Source organism: Heterocephalus glaber, unplaced genomic scaffold (genome assembly GCF_053883595.1).
Source record: "Heterocephalus glaber isolate CG9 unplaced genomic scaffold, H.glaber_assembly_v1.0 deba00001600, whole genome shotgun sequence".
NCBI lineage: Eukaryota > Metazoa > Chordata > Mammalia > Rodentia > Bathyergidae > Heterocephalus > Heterocephalus glaber.
In genome coordinates this window covers 14,893,815-14,917,828 of record NW_028258372.1, presented here as the reverse complement: position 1 = coordinate 14,917,828, position 24,014 = coordinate 14,893,815, and the positions used below count along the sequence as shown (strand labels likewise).

Genomic DNA, 24,014 nt, shown 5'->3' with positions numbered 1-24,014 from the left:
ACTTTGACCCAGTGTACTGTCCTGGCTAGAAAGAGGAAACAAAATGTCATTATGAAGGACAAGAGTAACAAACAACAACAGTACGCTTATGTGGAATCACACTGATTTTTTTCTTCCAGGAATAGAATGACTTATTCTTGACATTAATTTTAATGATAATATTAATAACTATAACTCACATTTCTCATATTTCTAAGCATTCCTATGAGCATTTTCATTTTAACAGCCCTGGAAAGTAGATGGTTGTATTATCTCTATTTTGGAAAAACAGAAAAACTGAATCATAAAGATTTAAGAGTCAGCCAGTCATGGTGGCACACACCTGTAACCCCAGGACTGAGAAAGCTAAGGCAGGAGGATCGCTGCAAAGTCAAGGCTAGCCTGGGCTATAAAGCCCAGTCTCAAATAGTATGCAGCAAAACGAAACAAAATACTTAAGAGGTAGTAAACGCAGGAGACTTGTCTCTGACTTTGGCTTCAAAGTATTAAACTCTTATGGATTTAAGGTAATGCTGCATTGTTCTACTCCAGGGAATTTATTTAACGAACCATGAAAAAGTTCTCCGAAAGGTGGCTATAGTGATCAGTAGGAAGTAGGTGTGGATCTGTGAAAGTGGAATAAGAAACCTGAAAATACTAGATCCAACAGTGAGGTGAGGTTAGGATATGACTGTGTCTCTGATACAAGGCAAGGTTTGCAAGAAATAGGATTCCTGATTATTACATACAGTTTATGTGACCTCATTCTCCAAATATTCAAGTGCTAAGATTCAAAACTTCATTTGAAACCCAAGAAAGGAGAGTTTGGGGCAATGGAAAAGAAGCACATCTTCAGTTAACTGGCATTATTCATAGGAAACTCATTTTCCAAGGTACAGTTCAATCAAAACAGTAGGTAGCAAAGAAAACAAACAAAAAAATCAACATTTTATAAATTGAAGAGGCAGAGTCTGCTTCTAAGAAGCTGAGATTGACCTCAGCTTTACGGGTGATGCCCAGGACAGTAAGTGTCCTCTAGCACAGAATGTAAATGGAGAGGCTATCGAAGCTTTATAGCTGACCCTAAGTTCCTATCTTTGGGTCCTAATAATCCACTCCTTACAGTTGTTATCACTTTTGTTGATAATCTAGCTTATTGATGAGATTTATTGCTGAATTCCTTTAGAGTGTGCTCGTCACCTCACAAGCAGAAAACCAGTACTTTCTTATATTATTGTTTAGCAAAACTCAACTGTCACTGTTTTAACTACAGCCTATAATGAATGGCAGGTGCTACCAGGAAGTGGGTGTGAAAATGTAACCAGACACAAAGCAGGCAGTAGCCCTTGCAATGAAGAGGGAAGAACAAAGTGGGCACGAGAACTGGTGCCACTGCAGTGCAGAAGGGATGAAGGTTTCACCTACAGCCTAAAATGCATCCTTCCTGTAAAACACATGGCTCCCATTTCCCATTGCCAGTCCCTTTGTGGGTGTTTTGTGCAGTCTTATAGAGGAGCAAGGGCCTCAGTTATATCTACCTCTTCAGTTCTAACCCTTGAAATTCTCACTTCCCTCCTTGGCCATTCTTGTTGTAAAATGTGCCACACAGCATTGATTAATGAAAAAGGGGCCTTACAAGAACTTTTGCAAATTGTAACATAGAAATGGTAATAATGGATGTTTCACTTGCTTGGCTCTCCATGGAATTCTCTCACCACTCCCACTTTCTCATGCTAAATAACACAGCAGTCATACCCAGAATTATTACCGCATCTCATCATTGCTTTGGAAGAGTTTGTGGTCCAGCATGGCAATTGCAGATCATAGGAAGGTTAAAAAAATAATGTAAAACCAGAGAACTTAAGAGTAAGAAGCAGCTTTCTAGTGCCCTCAGGCTCCCTTCCCTGTAGAAGAGAGAAGAGCTGTAGAAATGGTACCCTCCGGGCCCTGTGCATATGGAAGGCAGCCCCATGGTCAGCAGTGAACGTGCACACAGCTGGGGAATAAGGTGGAGAGCCTTGTTCCCCAGGGTGAGATTGAGAGTGAAGGTTACAGTTGGGTACACCTGCTGTAGATGTGTATGTTAAGAGATAACACCAATTAGTCTGTAGAGAAAGACCCAGGTTACCACTGAAGGATGCAAACCTGTTATTTTAATATTGCCTCCATCTGCTCCTTCCTTCTCCATTGCTCTCCATCACCACTCCCACGCCTCGCTGAGAGGACCTGGCATTTTAATCCATGAGTGTCTGCTGAGTACCTGCCTCATGGTACTTCACTGGGGCTTGCCTTGCATACAGCCTTGAATGGGCTTGGAGAGCATGATATTGCTATATGGAAGCTCATAACTGAATCTTCAAGCAAGGATAATGTAAGTGGAGTTTTATCAGTCATTAAAGAAATTTTCAATATAATAATGTACCCTTGCAGAGAAGTTCAAATGTGAACTGTCCCAGATTCCTCAGTAGGAATTGAGCTGATTCTCTGGACTGATAGTTCCTGAACTTAAGAAGACTTAGAAGCAGCTGGAGTCACTTAAAGATATCATTTGCTTAATTCTGTCAAAGATTATCACATAATTTTAATATTAGTGTGAATGATGCTAATAATGGCAACAATAAACAGAATGTTAATAATTACGATGATGGCACTGATGTTTATTGGTGTCCATGACTGCCAGAAGCTGCTAAGCACTTGGCTTGTATGATCCAGAGCACTTGGGATTTACAAAGTGAGAGAATGTGAGTTAAGATGGTAAGAAGGAACAGTGGCCTTAAAACCAGGAAATCTAGGATTTCCCTTCCCCTCAATTCTAGGATTTAATGATTAAACCTAGTCAAGTAGGTTGACTTCTCTAGAACTCAGTTCTTTATCTGTAAAATAGGGAAAAATGAACCCACATTAAAGTTTCTTGAGGATTAAATTAGCTCATGGATCTTGGAAGAGCTTCCTATCAGGGCCAGCGCATAATAGGCACATCATTACTTGTTGAGTTGAATCATAGATGATAAAACAGAAATACAAATGGCTGAGAGCTAATTAGAAATAGAGATGAATCAAGACAGTTTAGGACAAGTAACAGGCTATTCTCCTTTGTACATCAGTTACAGATGATATTTTTGTCTTTATCAATTCTTCTTTCCATCTATTTTATTAGACAAGAGCCGTAGAGCCCAGAAATAGTTCAAGATCTGAAAATTAGAGCAAATATTAAACTCTTTGTTAATGAAAGGCCAGGGATATAGGAAGAGGATTTGGAATGAACAGAGCTCTCACTGGGTCTCCTAGGCAGTTTCCTTGTAATTACCCTGCAGCCAGGATTCCGATTTCCAGACATCCATATTGTTCCAGTGCCACACAGCAGGCAAGTGAAACCCAAGGGCTTTGCAAAGCTCAAATCAGAATTCCAATCATGAATCCTCAGGCTCCAAAATGACTTATTCTCATCACAATGTACAAAATGAACTATAAATACATATTTTAACATTACAGAGTTTAAATATTATTACACATCTTACTTGATGTCAGATCTTGTTAAATGTGTGCCATTATCTCAATTTACAAAGGTCAGCCGGTGGCAGTGGAGAATAGAACTAGATGTATGTAAAAAACCTTTTTACCAGTACATCTGTGGCTCAGATAACCTGGCCTTTTTCAAAGAGCTTTGGGCTTTTGTTTCCCCCCTTTCAAATGAGACTTTAATGAGTATCATGTGGATAAACTCTTTGCAGAGGTTTGAAAAGATCCAGAGAATTACCGTGGTAGGAACAAGCAAACCATGTTGGATGAAATCACAAGCCATTTGAATGCCTCCTCTTCTCTCTGGTTGTGTCAGAACCTTTTGGCTGCAATTCCCCCCACAGGAATGTTTTCATCTCCATGGCTAGGTAAATAGAATGTTCCTATAGTTGCTCGATTGCTATTCATGCCAGCACAGAGCAGCATAGAGTGACCTACTTCCAGCAGCATCCATAGAAAGCTTCACTGCTTTCCATCAAGGCTGATTTAAAAAGTCACCCTCTGTTTCCTGCAGCTCCCGCCCCCAACTGCCCTCAGAGACGACAGCTATGGACTATCCAGGTCCTCATTTTCTTCCTTTTATCCTTTCTGCTCCCTGTGTTGGCTCATTTTAGTCATCTTTGCTTCTTCTGGAAAAGGAGAAGTAGGTGAGTGGGCAGCTGCAAAGGAAGTTAACATTTCAGATTTTGAGAGTATATCTTTATAAAAGGATATTGGTGGGGCAGCCAAGAGAGGTCAGGTGAAGTTTTCTTACCTAGACTTCCCTTATCCACATGAACGTAACTGATCAAAGGTTGATAACTCCCTAGAAACCATTTGGGCACATCCAGATGGGGATGTTTCTTACCGCAGACCCTAGAGTGGAGTTTTAGTAGGTCATTCTCATGAGTTTCAATTCAGCCAATCTTTACTCTATAACTGATAGGCTGAACTGAGGTGGAAACATTCCAGAACCTAAGAGGGAAGTCTAGTTTGGAAAACTGCCACAAAGACTTTCATCAAGTTGGCCTGCACCTGAGTCAGGCTTGAACAAGAGCCTGCTATTGAATACAGGGCTGGAGGAGGAGAGTTCCTAGAGGCTTTCTATCTCTTTACTTGAAGATGAGGGAAATGAGCTCCAAAGCTTGCAAGAGTCTCCTCTCTGGATCCCCTATCCAATCCTTTAATCTGCCAATGGATCTGTAAGGCTCTGGCATTTGCAGCTGAGGACAAATGCTATCAAGCAGAGGAATAGAAATCCTATTATCTTTCACTTGATCATAAGTGGAAATTTCAATTCCAGATCCCATAAAGTTGAGAAGGTTCTAGGTACTTGAGAAGAAACTTCCTGCACTTCTGTTGAATGAGCAATTTTTGAAATTTTAGGCTGCCCCGTTGTAAAGCTTTTGTACCACATAGTTCTGTGGCCATTGCTCAATCCTGTTTGGAGACTGAGGAGAGCGAATGAGATAATAACTAGCAGCTCCAGTGGCAGACAGTGAGCTGAATACAAGAAGTAGTGTGAGGTTTCCTTTCCCCATTGGTCTCTGAACATCCTTGCGAAAGAATTTCCTGGCTAAGAATTTTTCCATTTTATTGTTCACTTAGCTAGGCCTTTGTAGGTATGAACTTCAGGCAGACCGTCAGTCTTGCTGGCGTCTGTACTGGTTGACTTCAGACCCAGCAGGATACTCCATATTATATGGCTCTCACTCTGAGATGAGGAATTGTGTCACTTTAGATCTCCATTCCAGATGGTCCCTATGGCTAGGAATGTGGAGGCCCAGCCAGCTCAGCCCAAGGGCCATCATTTCTCTGGCGAGTGTCATTGTCTCACTTCTCTTGACTTTGTCCTTTCTCTCTACAGCCTGCTCCTTTGTCTGCTTTTTGTCTGCCCCTCATCTTTCTTCACAGATGGCCAGGACACTAATGTGCTGCTGTCATTATGTTTACAAAACAAGTTGGAGTCTTTAGAGGCTGCCGTTCCAGAGACATTAAAGGGTTGTGTTGATACCAGGGTGAAGATTTGCAGGATAATTAGTGATCCCTATTGTTATTAACCCCTGATTTAAGCAGGTTATTTTCTTACAAAGGTATTGAAAGTTAATACCACTGTTAATAGTTTCAGTCGGAAGACCATAATGAAACCATGTGGGAAACTGGGCCTATCATCAATATCTTTCAAACTCTGAAATTAGAGGGTAGAAAAGGGAAAATAAAAGGGAACAAAAGAAGAGGGGGTAGTTCTATCTTAGGCCTATCTTTGGTAACCTTAATGATAGTCACTATCTGACAGATAAGCCCCATTTGTTATTCTTAGTTTCAAATGGTCGTCACTACTGAAGTTCTGAGTTTAATCTTCATCACCTTGTAATGGCTGCTGAGATAGTACAAAATAGAGGTTGGTGAGATTCTATTCTTAGTGATGTCCTCTTTTCTTGTAATTATTTCATAAAGAATATAATGCTATTCGTAATATCACACTTAATAAAATAGAAAAATAACCAAGCAAAACTAGTAACCCATGGATACCACCCCTCCCCAACCCTCTGACAGCAAGGGCCCCTCCTAGTGGTGCATTTTATCTTTCCCCCAATTGATTGGATGCTTTTCTAACCCTACTCTGGAGAACCCCCTGAGAAAGCATATTAGATTTGGTTTGGATAAAAGGTTCTAAGCCTAGCAGCAGGTTTGAAAATCTAAGCAAGGTCTTTCAGCAGTCAGTAATGGCCATCAGGAGGTGTCAACCTCAACCTTGAAGGACTTCAGGGTCAGTTCCTTAAATGCCCTCAATTTGAGGCCAGGAATTGACAAGTTAATGCTTCCTCTTGCCTTGACCTCGGCAACCGCAGTAGCCTCATTAGTACTCAGCTGGATTTAGCTGGAAGCTGAGACTTGCTAGGAGTGAAAAAGGGCCCCAGATGCCCAACTGTCCTAAGCCACTCAGAGCAATTCAGTGAATTAAAGGATCCTTGAGGATTTTCCTAATTCAAATCCATATTTGAATTTAAGTTGTCAAATTCTTTGAAAGAGGACATCATGGATCTGGTCCTTTGGGGGAAATTTTGATCCTGACATGATGTGTTTCCTGAGCAGCTTAAGTGAAGGACTCTCAGAATGAGGATATGGCTGATGAAAGAGCATGTCGATGGGAGAGACAAGGTAGAAAGCCAGAAGAGGAAGTTTTGCAGCAAATTTTGATCATCCTAAGCTAACCTCACAAAAAGATTACAAACTCATAGGCCACAAGCTAACATTAGAACAATGACTAAGACTAATTTTAAAGTGAGTTCATCTAACTCTCCTCTGCCTTTCCCCATCCCAGTGATTCTCTCCTGTGACTCTCTGCCCAGTATCCCATCACTGCAGTTCTCTAGTGCATGCAGCAGCCCCAAGGGTACTTTCTTAGAACTATCTATCTGTACCAGCATGAAAACGGGTCTTTTTCACCAGCCAGAGGTCCAATGTGAAGATGGACCTGGTTCTTACAGGCTCTGATCTCATCCTTTCAAACCTGTTCACCCCATGTGCAGAAGAAAAAAGGGTGGAGTGTGGGTCAGACTTGAGAGAAGGTTTGACATCATTTAGGACACTGAACTTATTCCCTGTGGAGTTAGAATCATGGGATATCATAGTTACAAAAGAGTCTTAAAATTCATCTACACAGATCTTCCTTTTAGAGATGAGGGAACTCAAAGAGAGACAACTTACTTAAGATTACTCTAACCATATCCAGGCCTCCTGAGTTCCACTTCACTATTTTAGTCACTGCACAATGTAGGATCAGACTCACAGTGAGATTCTGATTCTGTCTGGTTCATCCGCCATTCTCTTGCAGGATCTTCCTGATCATTCTAAATTGTGGTTCAATTTACACTTCTGCGTAATAAAGCATGGGCCACTGTTCATTAGCTCTGAACTCCTTAAACTGGCATTCACGACTTTAAGTTGACAGCAGTCTGCATTTTTAGCTTAGGTCCTCTGCTATTCTTCTGCATATTCTCTCTCCTGCAGCTTAACTAGATTTCTTATGGTTCTGCAAACATGCATTACCCTGCTGTTCCTTTGAAGATACTGTTCCTTTCATCTGGAATTTCCTCATCAACATTTTTTTTTGCCATTTTATTACTTCTCATCCATGTACTTCCAGTCAAGTCCCACCCTCTCATGAAGCAATGCTTTTTATTTTATTTTATTTTATTTTTGGTACCAGGGATCGAACTCAGGACCTTGAGCTTGCTTGAGAGGCAGGTGCAGTGCTGCTAAATCCCCAGCCCAATGCAGCACTGCTCTTACTGTTAGAGTAGTGATTCATGGTCTTGTCTTATATTTCCTGCTAGACTGAAAGCTAGCGGAGAGCAGGAGACATTCAGCACAATTTTCTGAATCTGGTGAAAATAATGTGCTCCAAAAATATTTATTATTTGTGAGTGGCACCTTGGTTGTTAAATATTCCACATAGTTACAGGATCTTTGGAGATGTTGAGGGATGTGAGGTTTGTGGAGGGGAAGAATGCTAAAAGTCAGGACAGCCTTGCCTTTCTGAGTATCATGGCTCCACAGTGTGATGTGGTGTTGGTAGTATCTTGAGATGATGGTGTAGGATCCCACTGACACTTGTTTTATTCAGTGCATTGTAGAAAAGGTTCTATGTGAGCCTCATGGTCAATGCTCCGGTGCCCTTCGACTAGAGTATCTATTTCACCACTTCCCAGATTTGTTCCTTGGGAGTCTCAGGGCTGGCTTGCTAACCTATTCTTGAGATATTCAGCCGCATTCCAGAACAACATGATTACATTGATATTCTAAGCTCTGATCTCACTCACATTGGAGAAGAAATTGACAAGACATTTACTGTGCCTTGTGTGGATTTTTATTAGTTGACCAGGCCAGATATAGAATAAATAAGTTCCTAGTTTACAATTTGAGCTCTGCTATGTCAAATCCTGCCAGGAGAAGGAAAAAAGCCAACAAAGATGCTGAAGATGCTATCATTTTGTAATTATCTTGAAACCAAAATGACGAGTGCCCTTGGCAAGCATAGTGCCCTTTTCCCTTCACCTTTCGCCCTCTGTGGTGAGCATGGCAGAATCTTGATGTCACTATCCATAGGGATGAGTACAGGCAACCCACACAGGGGTTCGAAGAGGGATGGCCTGAAAACCAAAGCCAAGGACTCTGGCCTCGGCCCACTGCCTCATGGGGACACTGCCAGTACCCGCTCTGCACTTACAGTTTCCTTGCCACCACCACTCCACCTCAACTCTTATCACCCTGGAGCAGAGCACTTTGCTCCCCATAAAAAGCCTTGGGTTCAATATGCATCCATTTAGCTATAAATGACTCTAGTTTTTCGTTCTTTATGGCTGAGTAGTACTCCATTTTCTGAAAAAACCACATCTTCTTTATCCAGTTTCCAGTTGATGGGCACTTGGGCTGTTTCCAGTCCTTAGCTATTACCAACTGTGCTGCTATAAACCTGGGTGCACATATATCACTGTGGTATGATTCTTTTCATTCTTCGGGGAAGATACCCAGCAGGCGAATAGCAGGGTCAAATGGGACCTCTAGTCCTAGTTCTTTGAGGTATCTGCACACTGATTTCCACAGTGGTTGCACCAGTCTGCACTCCCATCAACAATGGAGAAGGGTTCGTTTCTCTCCACACCCCCATACTCGTAAGTGAAATAAATAGGACACACATGTGTAAATACTGAATAGTTTCTCTAGTGTGAGAAACTGAAAGTGTAAATAAGGATGAAAATGATTAAAACGAATAATTGATAATTTGAAATAGGAAAAGGTCCAAAGGGGTAGGGGTGGAGAGAGGGTAAGGGGAAAGAGAAGAAAGGAGAGGAAAAATTATGAGAAAGAAAGAAAAAAAGGAAACAAAGTATGTAAATAGGGAAGGGTGGAGGGGGTGAAGGGTGCACAGGTAATGGGGAAAAAATAAGAACCAAGATATATCATGTACAGGTACAAGCACCCAATGAGAAATGTAAATGTATTGTATACCTAAAATGTACCAATTAATATATAAATAAATTTTAAAAAAGCCTTGGGTTGCTCATACATAAAGGGTATCAAGCTGATGAAAATGTTCTGGCATTAGACAGTGGTGATTGTTCTACAATTTGGTGGATATGCCAAAAACCATTGAATCAAATAATTTGAAAGGATGAATTTATGACATGTGAATTATATCTCATTTTTAAAAAGAAGAAGTAGAATACTAAGACTTTATACAAAAACATTAAAATATTTTAGAGAAGCTCTACTCTAAAATATTGAAAGTCACAGGACCTTCCACTCAGGTGCTTCCTCTTGCTGTGCATGTTCTGGGCCATGTCAGCTGCTAGGTGTATTGGAGTGGAGGAGATTTCAGAGTTTGCCCATCAGGGCCCCTGTTCTGTGTCAGACTGAGATGACCTTGGTCCAGGTCTCTTCTTATGTTTGCTTCTGCAGTTAAACAGAACTAACGAGCCTGACCTACTTGATGAGGATCTCCTAGGAAACAAAAATCTGAATTAAGTGACTTAGAAGGTAGAAAGTGCTAAATTCTCCTAAATAGTTACAGGAAGGGCTGAGGGGCACCCAGACATGTGGAATAAACCCTAGGCTGGGTGGGAGCCAGTGCACCAGGAGATTGGGTGTGTGTTACCCTGGGTGAATTGATCGCACCATTAGGTGCTCTATTTGAGGCTGAACTGCTTATGATTTTTATGTCTGTAGTGAGACAGAGATAGAGTTTGGCTTTTACTGCAGTGCCACAACAGGAACTTTGTGGAGAGGGTGTGTTTCTCAGGAGTCATCTGGTGCTTTGACATGAAGGCAGGAGGAGTAGTTGGAAGGGTAACTGTCCCAGTGCCCTAGTGGGTTAGTAACTGTTGACACTGCTGCTTGAAATGGACACCCTCCCAGATGCACTCAAAGGTTTCTCCTCACCTCCAAGACTGGAATGCCTCCTTAGGGAAAGGCGAGCTCAGTTAACTTGTGTCACTATCTCATTTAACAGGAGGGGCTATGCCTTCAGAAAACCAGGACTGAGGTGCAGGAGATCCTCTGTTCTCACTCCTGCCCACTGCACTTCCCAAATGCTTGCACCAGTCATGTCTGTCCTAGGTCATGGACTTCATACTAACCCAGTGGGATGACTGAGTCCTCTAGGCAGTGGGGGAGAGGACCTAAGTGTGAAGCAGAGCGATGGTGATCACTCTGTATTGGCAGGCATTCCTCTCCCTATGTTTTCCTTTTCTCCCTGGTGCATGTGCCTAGGATTGGGCAGGCAATTCCATCAGTGTCTTTCGGGGACAGACTATTGAGCTGTGGCTCATACAAAACTCTCAGTGATCTGCCTAGAGAGGACCAGCTGATACTCCTCCCGTCCTCCTTCTATCAGGCCAAGATGATCATTTCCCTCCTCTAAATATTGAAAGGAATTGCGCTCGCCCTTCCCTGCCGGAAGACTACTTTCCACCCTTCTTACACCTTCTACCCTGGCAACATCACTAATTCCTTCTGTGTTCTCACAAAACCTAGTCGCCTACCTGGTGTGACACTTGCCACTTTCAGACAGGTGGGCTGCTTTGGAGACCTGGTGGAAGGCCTCATTTTTATTTAGTACCTGGGTGTCTAGCACAGTGCCTGGGGCAGAATGCACGCTCAGTGTGTGTCTATTAAGTAATGAATAGATAAATAAATAAATAACATTATTTGTGCACTTCCACATATAGTGGAAGATAGTTATAAACTTCATAAATATTTAAAATTGCTTTCCTCTTTATGGTTGTGATACTTGATGAGAATACATTCTAAATGTGTCTTAAATCTTTTTTATGTCTATGGGGTGGTTTTTTTTGGTCAAAGGTGATAAATTTTGAAAGAAGAAGCTGTGCTTTTTAAAAAATGAAAGTTTGTAAAGCAGTGGTTTGTTAATGTGTGTTCAGCAGAATACTGGTCCCCTGCTCTGGTAATAGCTGTCAAAGAAACAGTAGTCAGGGGCCTGAATGGAGTTCAGGAAAGTCTGCTGTAATCAGGTTTCTCTACTGTGGGCTGTCTCAAAGCAGTGCTATTCCATTGCCAGGAATATAAGAGAGTACACACTGTACACTGTATACAGCATGTTTCTGCAATACCGCTTTAGTTCTTAAGACAGTGTGGAGGGCAGAGTGGGTCTTTGCAATTTTCTTACTGATGATGTTCCAGTGTTTTATTTAGATTGTTGAGAAGCAAATGAGTGTTTCTATCAGTGACAAGGGCTCAATTTCACCACCATCTTCACGCACATCACCTGTGCTCTGCAAAGCTGAAAAGAGAATTTTAAGGGAATTAAAACATTACTTGTCATGACAAATTATCAGGCATCTCTAGTGGACTGTGCAGCAAAAGACTGTGGTTTTAGAAATAGCCTGCCAGCCCTGGTAGCTCTCCAGTAACCTCTCAGGACTATTCCATAAATGCAATTTCTCTGCACAGTAATTACCAACTCTCTCCTTGGTAGATGCACTGGTGTGTCTAGGAGTAATTGCTGGGAGCTCACACTTTAAAATTTACAAGAGCCAAACAACCTTGTATTTACCTCAGGGGGTTATCAGGTATTCAAACTGTGCCATGTAAAGGATGCTATCGATCACAGTACTAGGAGAAGAACTTGAATTTTCACCTCGGTATTTTTCTCAATGGGTGAGAGCCTGACTCACTAGATTGATGGTGTAAAGACTTATGGGGAGGATAGTTTTCTTCTTCTTGGAATTACTTTCCCTCCTTGAAGTTTGGAGCAGCAGTAAGTCTGACATAGTTGGACTTTTTCACTGCCTTCAGATAGAATTGGTTACTTGGTACCAGTGGCTAGAAAGATGAAAACCTGGTCCAGTCCAAGTTCTCACCTGTGCCTTTGGTATTCATCCTCTAGAGATCTCAGGGAACACAGAGGACATCCCTCTGGTGCGTTGGAGGCAGCAGTGGCTGGAGAATGGCACTTTACTTTTTCACATCCACCACCAAGATGGTGCCCCAAGTCTCCCTGGACAAGACCCAACTGAAGAACCCCAGCATGAGTCAGCAGAAGAGGAGCTGAGGATCCTCCACATCTCAGTCATGGTAAGGGTAAGGGCAGCATGACGGTAACCTTCAGGCCATAGCTATCTCATGCTACTTTGACATTATGAGTCTTGGCAACATAGATGTATGAGTCAGATTTTCATTTTTATAACGAAATGCCTGAGGTGGACTACTTATGAAAAAAAGAGGTTTTATTGTCACCTATTTCTGGAGGGTCATCTGTATCAGCTCAGTTCTTGTGAAGATACTGTATCACACCAGAGCAGATAGCAATGATGAGAGTGCACAGGAGAGAATGAAATCACATCATCAAACAGGAAGGTAGAAAGACTGGGATCTCAAGTCTCTTGCAGGGTCATGTCCCTTACTGATCTAGGCCCCACTTCTTAAGGGTTCTACACCACCTTCTAATGGTGCCACCCTGGGAACCAAGCCTCCAATGCATGAACCTTTAGGGGATAAACAATATCCAAACCTTAGCGATAATTCTCTAAGACCCAATCCCATAATCATGACTGATCATGGTAATAGGTAAACTTCCTATTTATGGGAAATATGTCCACTGTGGTATAAGTTGCTGCTGTCCTTCAACTCTTGTCTCTAGGGGCATGCCCTGTTAGGAAGTAGTTTTTACAAACCAGAGATAATGTGAGACAGGGCAATGGATTGTGTTGGTATTGAATAATTTACAGAATATCATAGTTTCTCCTTTCCAAGGAGGGTTGGCTGCTACCAAACCGTCCTTCCTTTTCCCCTAATCAGAAGAAATCCACCTGCTGGCTTTCTTTCCTTTTACAATAAAGGTTTTGTCAATAGATAATTTCTTCTTCCCCTAACCTAGCTTAGAAGCTTTACCATCTCCATCCTTTCTATGTAGAAATGTAAAACTTCAAGAAGATTAGAATATTCATTCTGAAATTCTAGGAACTTGTGTTTTAGAATCTCACTAGAAAATAAATGCCACAATTGTAAGTGGAAAGCTTTGTTTAGTGTTGTTTTGTTTACTGATGAACCCCCAGCACCTAGAAAAGTTCATTCATATAGTTAGTGCTTAATCAATATTTGTGGAATAAATGAACAAGTTTTCCAGGTGAGACAGAAAATATTTCATTTCATATTTTATGTTTTAATATTATATTTGTTAACCAAACATAATATCCACTCATAGAGTTCCCTGATAGCAAGTTGAGGCTTGAATGATGACCCATACTCTCTTATATGAGTGGAAGGACATGGACTATTTACTGTTAAGAAGTTTAACACAGAACAAGCCTAGGTCTGGTCTAATTTAAATTCATCTCTTGTTTTGGTAGTGTCACTACTTGTTTAGCTCTGTGTATCAAAGTGAAAAAAATGTAAATGCATTTAAATGTGTAAAAATTTTCATTATCCAAAAACTTAAGATGGAAAATTTCCCCATGCAAATCTCTGATAAAATCTCATAATGTGAGCATCCCAGCCTTTTCTTTAATCAGTGACCCCTGAATAACTGACTTGGTGGCTTATCTTTATGCACTTCGTTTACCTGGTGCAGAAAGGAGTCTTTGACTAGCGGAGTAAACCTCAATGTCAAAGTAAGGCAGATTACCATACCTCAGTTTATAAACTATTGGAGGTTTATAAATGGTGATGCAGTACTTACAAATCTTTAATCAAAGGGAAGTACTCCCTCAGGGAAGGTGATCTTCAGTGTGTCTTGCGGTTTCTAAGGAGTTCTAAGGAGTGGTGAGATCAGGCAGGTCAGCCGGACCAACCCAGAGACTAGATTGTCTTCATATTTATAATATGATCTGACTGAAAAGAAAGGTAAGTTAGTAGATTTTCCACCAGCCACCACCCTCTCTCTGTCAATGTGGGAAACAGTTGTAGTCATGGGTGTGTGGTTTGGTTTGGATTTTAATTTTTTTGGTACAAGACCATTTCAAAGAACTAGGCTCTGTTACACCAAGAACAACAACAACAAAAACAACAAAAACCTGATTAGGATAAAGAAATGTATGTAGAGATTTCCAAGGATGAATATTGGGTGTGACTGTGTTTGAAAGAAAGACCGAATACTGGTGCTTAAGATAGGGATGGCATGTTTAGGGTGAAGGGTTCACAGTGTAAAGATCTGTAGAAAGATAAAACTTGCCCTAATTGCTGCACCATATCCTCAGTGCAGCAAGAACCCTACCATCTATCCTCAGCATGAGGTGTTCCAGTTAAATTCTTCAGAGGCTGTGTGTGTGTGTGTGTGTGTGTGTGTGTGTGTCTTTGTGTGTTTTAAACAACAGTGGGTGCATACGTGGTTTTGAGGATGGGTGACTTTAAAGATAGAAATGTGCCCATCAATGATGCCAAAGGATTTTAGAAAAATAGATTGTGCCCTTAAAATATAGCAAACTTTGTGAGAAACCCTACATTACTAATGCTTCTTTATGAGATGCCTTGGGTAGGGATTAATGGACAGTGGATAAGGAAATAGAGAGAGAACAAGAGTCAGCCTTAAACCTATCTTGGAGATATTTCTTTTATTTGCTATCAGTCACCCATGGCAGACCACCAATGACACTGTGTTGTCCAAATAAAATAGAAAAAAAATTATCCTTCATCTTTATTTTAGTTTATTATATCTAGTTTTCAGCCAGCCTGGAGGAAGCAGAGGCTAAAATGGCATGGTCAAAGGGTGAAGCTTTGTTGTCTCTCGTGTGATCCCTGGGATAGGGACAGGCCATATTCCCAGGATGCCCTTTGACTTCTGTGAAAGAGCAGGGATCCCAGGATGAGCTGAACATGTGTCTTCCTGCCTATCCACGTCAAAAATAGTTTGGTTAGTGGAGCCAACCTTGGCCTGCCTAGCCATCCCCTGCCCCCCATCCATTCCCATTCCACACCACACACTCTTGAATGCTACCTCTCCAGTTCTTAGGATTCTCTTCTAGAAACAGTTTCAAAGTCTGAAGTTGAGTATCTGCCCTTGGCTCAGAAATCAAGCCCGAGGGTATCCTGTTTGAAGATGTTGTTCCTAGAGTCTCTGATGGTTTCTTCTTAAGAGACGCGGGGATTGGTAGACTTTATTTGATTCGCTTTATACCGTATCCTTTGGAGGTAAAGTAGGCAGCTATTTGAGGCATCTGAAATGACAGCATTATAGATGTCAGAAGATAGTAAAATCCTTTGACTAGCAACGGTGTTGGGCAGTGAAATACATGTAAATGAAATTATATTTCCTAAACCTTTTTAGTTTTGAAACAACAATAGCAAGGCCATTTTTCATTAACTCTAGTGATTAATATTGATGCAGTTTTCAGATTGGAATCAAAAGAGCATAATTTGGAAAAGAAAAAAGTTAAGGCTATTAACAGAACATGAATATGTTCAACCTTTTCTTCCTTGCTAAGAAAATGTATATTTAAAAGCTTAAGGGGTACTATTTCCAATATGTGCAGGGGGAATTAATGGCTCTGTGAAAACGTTAAAGTGTACATTTCTCTCATTTTGTATTTACACTTTTCTCATTTATATTACCTTAATGAAAGGACCACTGTTCATTTTTATATTTTGTATTTACGATGTTTTTTTAAACATAGACTATAAGTAATGATAGAAAGAAAAATAAGAGTAAACTTTTTTGTATCTTTATGGCATTATATGAATGAGAATTTGCAAGTTTTCTCTTATCACTGTGCCTGGTATAAATCTGTCATCAGCAAAATCGTGAGCTTGCTGAAAACCAATATCCCAGCTGGGAGGTTGGCAATTTAAAACTTTGAAAAACCTTTTGCTTTTTTTTATTTTTCAATCACATCCTAAAATTTCTGAATTATTTTTTTCCAGAGAGGTACCATTTCTTCCTTGCATAGAATAATTGGATTTCCCTTCTAAAATCTTAACGTTACTGCTGTGAGGGTCAAATAATGTATTTTAACCTCCTGCATGATTTAAACTTGGCTTGAGAGATTTATTTCAAATTTGCCAAGATAATTGACATTTAGAACCATGAAAGTACACATGGATACTCTTTTTAAAACTCTTGAATAGATGAAAATAGAATTGGCAAATTAGAACTGAGTGTGCGCTTAAACCAAAAGTCAAGAATTTCTCCAGTGATAATTCGAGTTGTTTACTCCATGAAAGGCTAAATTTTAACACACTTTTATAGCAGATATTCAGACAATATGGATTTAACTATCCATATTGTACCTTTACTAATTTATTGTATGCTATACATTTTTCTTCTACAGTAGGCAAGAGAATTTAATGGTGCATAAAAGAATGTATTGTCTATTTCATCTTTGTAATTAAGGATAACAGTATTAATAGATTTTCTAAATGGAAATAGGTAGGTTGAATTATTTTTCTCAGCCAGTAGCCCTTCAAAAGTGCTTCAGTTTTCCATCTGTCTGTCTGCCTATCTATGATCATCATCATCTATCTATCAATCTATCTACCTATCTTTCTGTTGTTGTAATAACTCCCACTGGTAGAGAAAGTCTTTGTAGTTTAGCCTTTGTTCGCACAATTCACAATTGTAGGGGAGAAATATCTTTGAACATCTGTGTCCTCATAAGCATTTGTGAGCAAAACCCATCAGGAGAGGCTGGGTGCTTCTCAGGCCATCAGCCCAGCTAGATAGGGCCAACTGGTCAGCACCTGTAGGCTTTTATGGTTTTGCTTTTGCCATTAGAGCCCTTTGCCCAGACTCTCTGCTTCTGCAGCTCCAGGTTGTTCTATGTACAGAGTTGTCTCTTGAGAGAAAAAATTTAGAGAACAAATTTTGGGGACAAAAGAGGCTGCAGGTGCTTTTATAGAGTCCCAGTGTCCAGCAAATAGGATAGGCAGTGTAGGGAAGTTCCACTCGGGAGGAGTAGCATTTGAGGCTCACTTAGTACAAAGCCCACAAAACACACCTGTGAGAGCCTCTAGGGCCATGTTTTCAGGACTGTGTAACATCATTGTGCGCAAGTCCTCACCCTTGCTTTACTGTCACATTCAAGTTCAGTCCAGATGCCTGGGCATCACATTACTCTGCCTGGAGCTGTGCTTTATTTCCCTACTACAGCACAGTCACTTCCACGGTGGAGCAGAGCAGTTCTAAGCATGGAAAACCCTACATGTCATCGGGAACATCAGGCATTTATTAAGTGTCCAGGGGCATGAGAACGAGAGGGCTGGACGCTTTTCTGTCAGCACCTTTTGTTTGCAGCAAATCTGTTACACAAATTCATTAGCAAATTCATTAATCAGGGTCACTTTTGCAGGTTTATGGTCAGCTGCTATTATTTGTTTCATCTAATTTAGGAAGCTATAATTTATCAAGACCAATCTTTTTGATCTTCAAGAAACAAATTGAAACATTTAGTCAAAAACAAAACAAAGAAATACAAAATAGACCAATAAGTCAGAAAGAACAAAGGGAAGCTCTTTCTTGATTCATTTGAGGAAGACTTTGCTAGCCATTCAAGCTATTTATCACAGAACTGGACTGATCTGCTGGTCAGACTGGCCATCTGCTCCCACCATCATTGGGTACCTTGCCTTTCATTAGGAAAATGATGAGTAGTTCCTAAAATAATCAGCAAGAACCTTAAAACAAAACCTTGTTGTTCTGTTTGTCTGATAGACTGGTGTGTAAAATCCTCGAGATCCAGAGTCCATTTCAGGACTATTCCCAGAGCCAAGTAAGACTTGGCTTGCAAATCTCCAACATCTGATACAAGGGGACAGCTCTGTGTCTCTTGCCAGGAGGCCTTAGGCACAGGTCTCTGTCAGTCCGTCAGCCTATTCTGTTGCTCATCTATTTGGTTCTTGTTTGGTTTCTTTCTGTATTTCTGCAAAGTGAAAGCTAGGCTGTAGTGGAAAGATAGCCTTGATTTAGAGCTGGAAGAGTGGGCTTCACATCCTGGCCTTGCCGCTTCAGGTGATTTTCTGACCTTTTTGGAAACTTCATTATCTCATCTGTGAAATGAATGCATTGCTTAGGCTTTTCTAGTTTTAGCGAGTAGAGATACACTTAGGCTCTATCGTGGCATTTTACTGTAGAAACTCATATGAAGATAAGGGAAACAGTATGGCCTGACTAAAAACAAATCCAAAAAGCATATTTTCTAGAAGAGTGGAACTTCGAGTTTGTTCGGGACCCAAGTTATGGAAGCTTGTGGCTTGGCTTTCATACCTGCTTCTCCTCCTGTTGCTATGGGTGAGCTTCTCTGTCTAGTCTACTCCAGGAACTTGTCTACATTTTAATGCTTCTCCAGTTTTGAAGTTCCCTTTACTCAAGAAATCATCTTGGTTATGATCCCTCATGACTTCTTTAACCTTCACAACGTTTTCAAGTTCCCATTGCTGTTAAATCCTTTGTTTTCCCCTCCTTTACTTCTAACTCTATAGAAACAAAGCTAATGATCCAGCTACTTGCAAAATTTCCCTTTTTTTCAAAACTTTTCATATCACATTATCCTGTAGGTGGATATCAACCTAACCTTCTCCTGTTGGGTGTGTTGGTGGAACTTATGCAACTCACTCCTGCTCCTTGCACAAGTAGTTACCATTTCCTTTAACAGAGGCTGAAAAACAATGCTTCCATGACTTTTTGGTACAGTACGACAGGCACACTAAGACCTAACAGGCACAGATTTCAGGAGAATCAAAAGCTAGTACCACCACATCCTCCTCCTTCTCCTCTTCACCATCATCACCACTAAAATCTAATTTTACATTTATTATGTATCAGGCAGTGTTTTGAGTGCTTCAATATATTAACTTATTTTTATTCTCATCACAGAACTATAAAGTAGGATTTGTTATTATGTCATTTTACAGATGAGGGGACTGAAGGCCAGACAGGCTAAGTGACTTACTCAAACTTAAGCAACTATTAGTTTGCAGAGTCAAAATTTGAATTTGAGGTAGTCAGCATAATCTTGACTTTATACTTGGAGAAGCATCCAACTTCTCTCTGGCCCTCAGTGAGTAATCAGTATACATTTATTACTTATCTCTTTATCAGATTTTGTTATTTTGTTGACTTTGGTCTGAGGACACTATTCAGACATTTCCCCCCATTATTACTTCAACAGTCATTAACAGTCATAATTCTTTTTTTTTCCATACTGGGGATCAAACTCAGGACCTTGCACTTGCAAGGCAGGCACAGTGCCAGTAAGCTAAATCCCTGGCCGTTCAACAGTCATAACTATGAGCACTAGGACCCACAACCACGGTGGAACACAGATCTATCTCTCCCTCTGTGGCTTCTCCAGGCAGCTAACCCCAGAAGCTCAGATTCTGTTCAGCTCTGCTAAACCCACCTGCTAACCTTGGCTTCTGCCACCCTACCTCACAGCTGGCAATGGGTTTGTTGGCAGTGAAGGGAAGAGAGTAGTTGGGGAATTCCAACACTAAGTTTATGAAAGTCATGGAACAATGAACTCAGCCTTCTTCATATGTAAACTTTCACACTTTTGTAGAGAATTTTTAGAAACTAGAAAAGTATTTTAAAAGCATTATTGACCTATCATTGATTTGAAAGAATCATTGACTCATTCGTTCATTTAGATATTGATTCTTTCATGTAACAATATTCTTCAGGCTTAAGATTCTTTTAGATGCTAAGTAGATAGAAAATTAATAAGACATGATTCCACTTTCATGGAGCATTTAATGCTTTTATTAGTACTTAACATTTGGGGATGGCTCTTGACAGAACTAAGAGCCAAGCATAGTGTTTGTCTTCTTTTCCATTTCCTTCCATTCTTCACCTCTTGTTTATAATTGTGTTTTTTTGTTTCTTGAAATTTGTAGAAGCCTTAAGGTCTCTCAGTTTTTTCAGACAGCAAGGAAAATAGCTAAGAGGCCATTTTTTGTTTTGTTTTGCTTTTTACAATGATACTGATATCTTGTTAACAATTCCAGGTACTATTCTGTTCTGCAATTTAACTTAAAAGAAGCCAAGAGTTCAAAGTATTTAGCTTACCCAAATCCTACAAGATCCTTTAAAAAACCAGAGTCATACTATCTGTGTGGTTTTAAAACAACATTCAGAATTGATAATATTCACATAATACAGCTGTCCTGTCCTTGTATCCCTGGCATATACTACAGCTACTCGTCTTGTATCCCTGGTTCTATATGGAGCTGTATTTATGCTTAATATCAGTCATTTCCATAACAACCTTCTTAAATGTGTTAATTCCCCCATTTTTCAGATGTGAATACTGAGATGAGATTAAGGGAAAGTAAAACATAGGGCAAGGTCACATAGGCAGTGAGAATGATCCCATGATTCAAGGCAAGTATATATAACTCCAGAATTGACTCTGGTACAATTCTCCTTGGGTGGCATCAGAGTTGGCTAATTGCTTCAGGATATGGAGAAATTTTACTTTTCAGCTAGCCAAGCATAAATCCTTCTCCTGATAAAGGTTAGGACAGCACATAGAGAATTGGGCAAAATGCTATAATGGTGTGGTCCCTGAGCTACTTCAACAGTTGGATCTGAGCAACAAGATCAAGTATCCTTAAAAAGCCTGGGGTTGGCTTTGAGCAAACACTGGTCATTGAGAAGCCAACGAAGACTGTAAGCTCTATGGTGTTGAATTTTAGTGACATAGTTTACTGCAAGAGTTTTGCTATCACAAAAGAGATTGATTTAAATCACAGTTCTACAAATTACTCTTTTTTATGACTTTGTAAAAATTTCTTTTTTTTTCTTTCAAATCATTTTTATTTTCTTTTCTGGATGAGAATACATCTACATATGATTCTCTAGAAATGACATGACTGACAACCATGTTTTGTTGTTTAGTACTCGGTCCTATGCCCCAAAATACAGAAAGGAGTCAAAAGAGGGGAGGGCAGGGGAGAATACTTCTGAATTCCTTCATAGTGCAGTACTGCCCGTAAATTACACTATATCAAAATCACAAAGTATAATCCTTTTTTATTCTTCTTTTCCAAAATTTTTAAATATTCTAATTTCTTTACATTTCCATATAAATTTTGACGTCAGATTCCTTGTGCCCATATACTGCTAGAGTTTTTATTGGAACTGTATTAAATCTATAAATCAAATTGGGAAGGACTGACAGTTTTTATGTGAACATAGTATACTTCTCCATGTAGGTCTGTTTTGATTTCCTTCAGTACTATTTAGATTTCAGCATACAGATCAAGTGTACATGTATGTTATATTTATACCTAAGTATCTGTTCCTTTGGAACTACTGTAAATAGTACTTATTATTCCATGAATGTGCCTATTGTACATTGCTAGACAGTGGTTTTTCAGTATCCACAAGACAGTGGTTCCAGGAAACTCCACAAATACCAAAAGTCACAGATACTCAAGTTCTTTTGAAAATGGTACAGTATTTGTATACAACCTATACACATCCTCTTGTATATTTTAAATCATCTCCGTATTAGTTATAATACCTAAGACAATATAAACGCTATATAAATAATTGTTATATTATATTCCCTAGGGAATATGACAACAAAGGGCTTAGTTCAGACACATGCTTAGTTCAGCCACAATTTCTTTCACATACTTTTAATCCATGGTTGGTTGACTCTGCAGACAATGAACCAGAAGAAATGGAGTGCCAAAGTATAGAGAATTAAGACTGGGATGAGGACGGGTGTGTGTGTGTGTATCTTATATCCTGTGACCTTGCTAAACTCTAGGTTTTTGAAAATTCTTTGAGACAATCATGTTGCCTGTCAATGGAAACAGTTTTATTTCTTCTTTCCCAATCTCCTCCTCTTTTATTTCCTTTTGTTGCCATATTAATGCTGACCAGGATTTTCTAGTAAAATATTGAACTGGAGAGAGGTTAAGAGTAGACATTTTTGCTTTGTTCTTCTTCATGGAAGAAAACTTCCATTCCTTCATTAAGTATGATTTAGCTGTAGTTTGTTTTGATTATGATTTTCCTTTTATGAACAGTGGAATTTAACTTGCTTTTTTTTGAGAATTTATGCAATATGTTCATGAGGTAAATTGGTCCATAGTTTTTCTTTTCCTTTGTCCTTTCTTTATTGTTTACCGTTTGTCTCGTTTACATAATCAGGTTAATTCTGGCTTCATAAAGCAAGGTGGAAAGTGTTTCATCATCTTCTAAGTTCTGATCCACTGAACTGACTGCCTCCCAGTGTCGTCGGTCTGGTTTTCCCACCACTAACAGGTGGGGAAAACCTCGCACTGAAGTCCAGCAGGTCGCTCAGCTCCTTGTGGGTCCCTGTCGCGGCCATGCGCTGTGGTTGGGGGTTCACCTTCGGCCACTTCTCGGAGGTCCAGCCTCCGGCGAAAGTTCCCTTCGGTGAAGGCTCCCTCCGGCTGCCTTCCTCCGGGCGGGCTGCGGTCCCCCCACAGAACTTGTGGGTCTCCTCAGGCATTTTTTTTTTGCTGAGGGGCCTCAGCATCGCGCTCCGTTCACCCCAGATCTCCCCGCGCCAACCGCCTTGTAAAAATTTCTTAATCTCTTTAAACTAACTTTCCTTATCCACAAAATGGGAATACTAATAGATCCTACTTCACTGGGCCATTTTAGATGATTAAATAAGACGATGCCTGTAAAGCATTTCCTACAGCACAGGGCCCATGGGAAGTGTCCAGTAAGTATTAGTTAGGTAAACTCTTGGGGTGCCTTGCAAGCTGCCTGTAACAATTCTGCATGCAATGTGTTGCCCAGGGGCCCATGACCTTAGGGACCCAGAAAAGCAGATGGGGTCATAGCAACCTCTAACAAGAGTCCTGCAGGAGTTGTGCTTAGGGAAAAGCCCAAGGCAATTAGGGGCATCAGGGTAACAGAATAGGCCCATTACTAACTACGGGATGCAGTCATATACATCCAGGGCATTATTAGGTCAATTCTGATTCATTGTTTACAGGGTTTCCTAGCAGGTATCCTGTGGTTTAGGATGATAATCTCAGCTACAACTTTTCTGGAAGAGCTTCACTAATTTATTTATGTTAGTCAAACCAATTGATGTCATTATGGGAATCCTTTACTACCTGGGTATCTTTGGGTACTGAGACTGTTGTTTTCCCCATTCAGAATAAGTAAATGCTCATAGTCAACACTGGTAGAAAAACTCAGAGATATGGATTCCGGGTGCTGTGATCTTTCCTGTAGATCACATTGTTTTCCCCTCCTGTTCTGTCTATCTCTAAAATTCCGAGGTTGCCTTAAAATCTAACCTTAAACCCACACTCTTGGGCCCTGGCAAGAGATCGATTAGACTTGTACATAATAGATGCAGACTGCTATAAATCAGTGGAGAGAACCTTAGCATGGATGATGAGAAGGGATTATCTAAGCCAGGGGTAAGGAGCCAGATGGTAAGAATCTTCAGCTTTGTAGGCCATACAAGCTATGTTTTAACGACTCCACACTTGTCAAGGTAGTACCCAGGCAGCCATACACAATACACACATGAATGGGTGTGCATGTATTCAAATAAAACTTTGTTAAAATATGCAGTAGGCCACAT

General features: G+C 40.3%; 1 protein-coding gene across 5 annotated transcripts in view; it reads left to right on the top strand.

Annotated features, from left to right (window-relative positions):
- Positions 1–24,014, top strand: part of Astn1 (astrotactin 1) — a 372,600-nt gene that overhangs the window by 87,012 nt on the left and 261,574 nt on the right. For all 5 annotated transcript variants that reach the window (XM_087194137.1, XM_087194136.1, XM_004853389.3 and 2 more), the window contains exon 2: positions 12,389–12,576. In XM_087194137.1, coding sequence (XP_087050263.1) covers positions 12,389–12,576 — 188 coding nt within the window. The remainder of the gene's footprint in view (positions 1–12,388; positions 12,577–24,014) is intronic.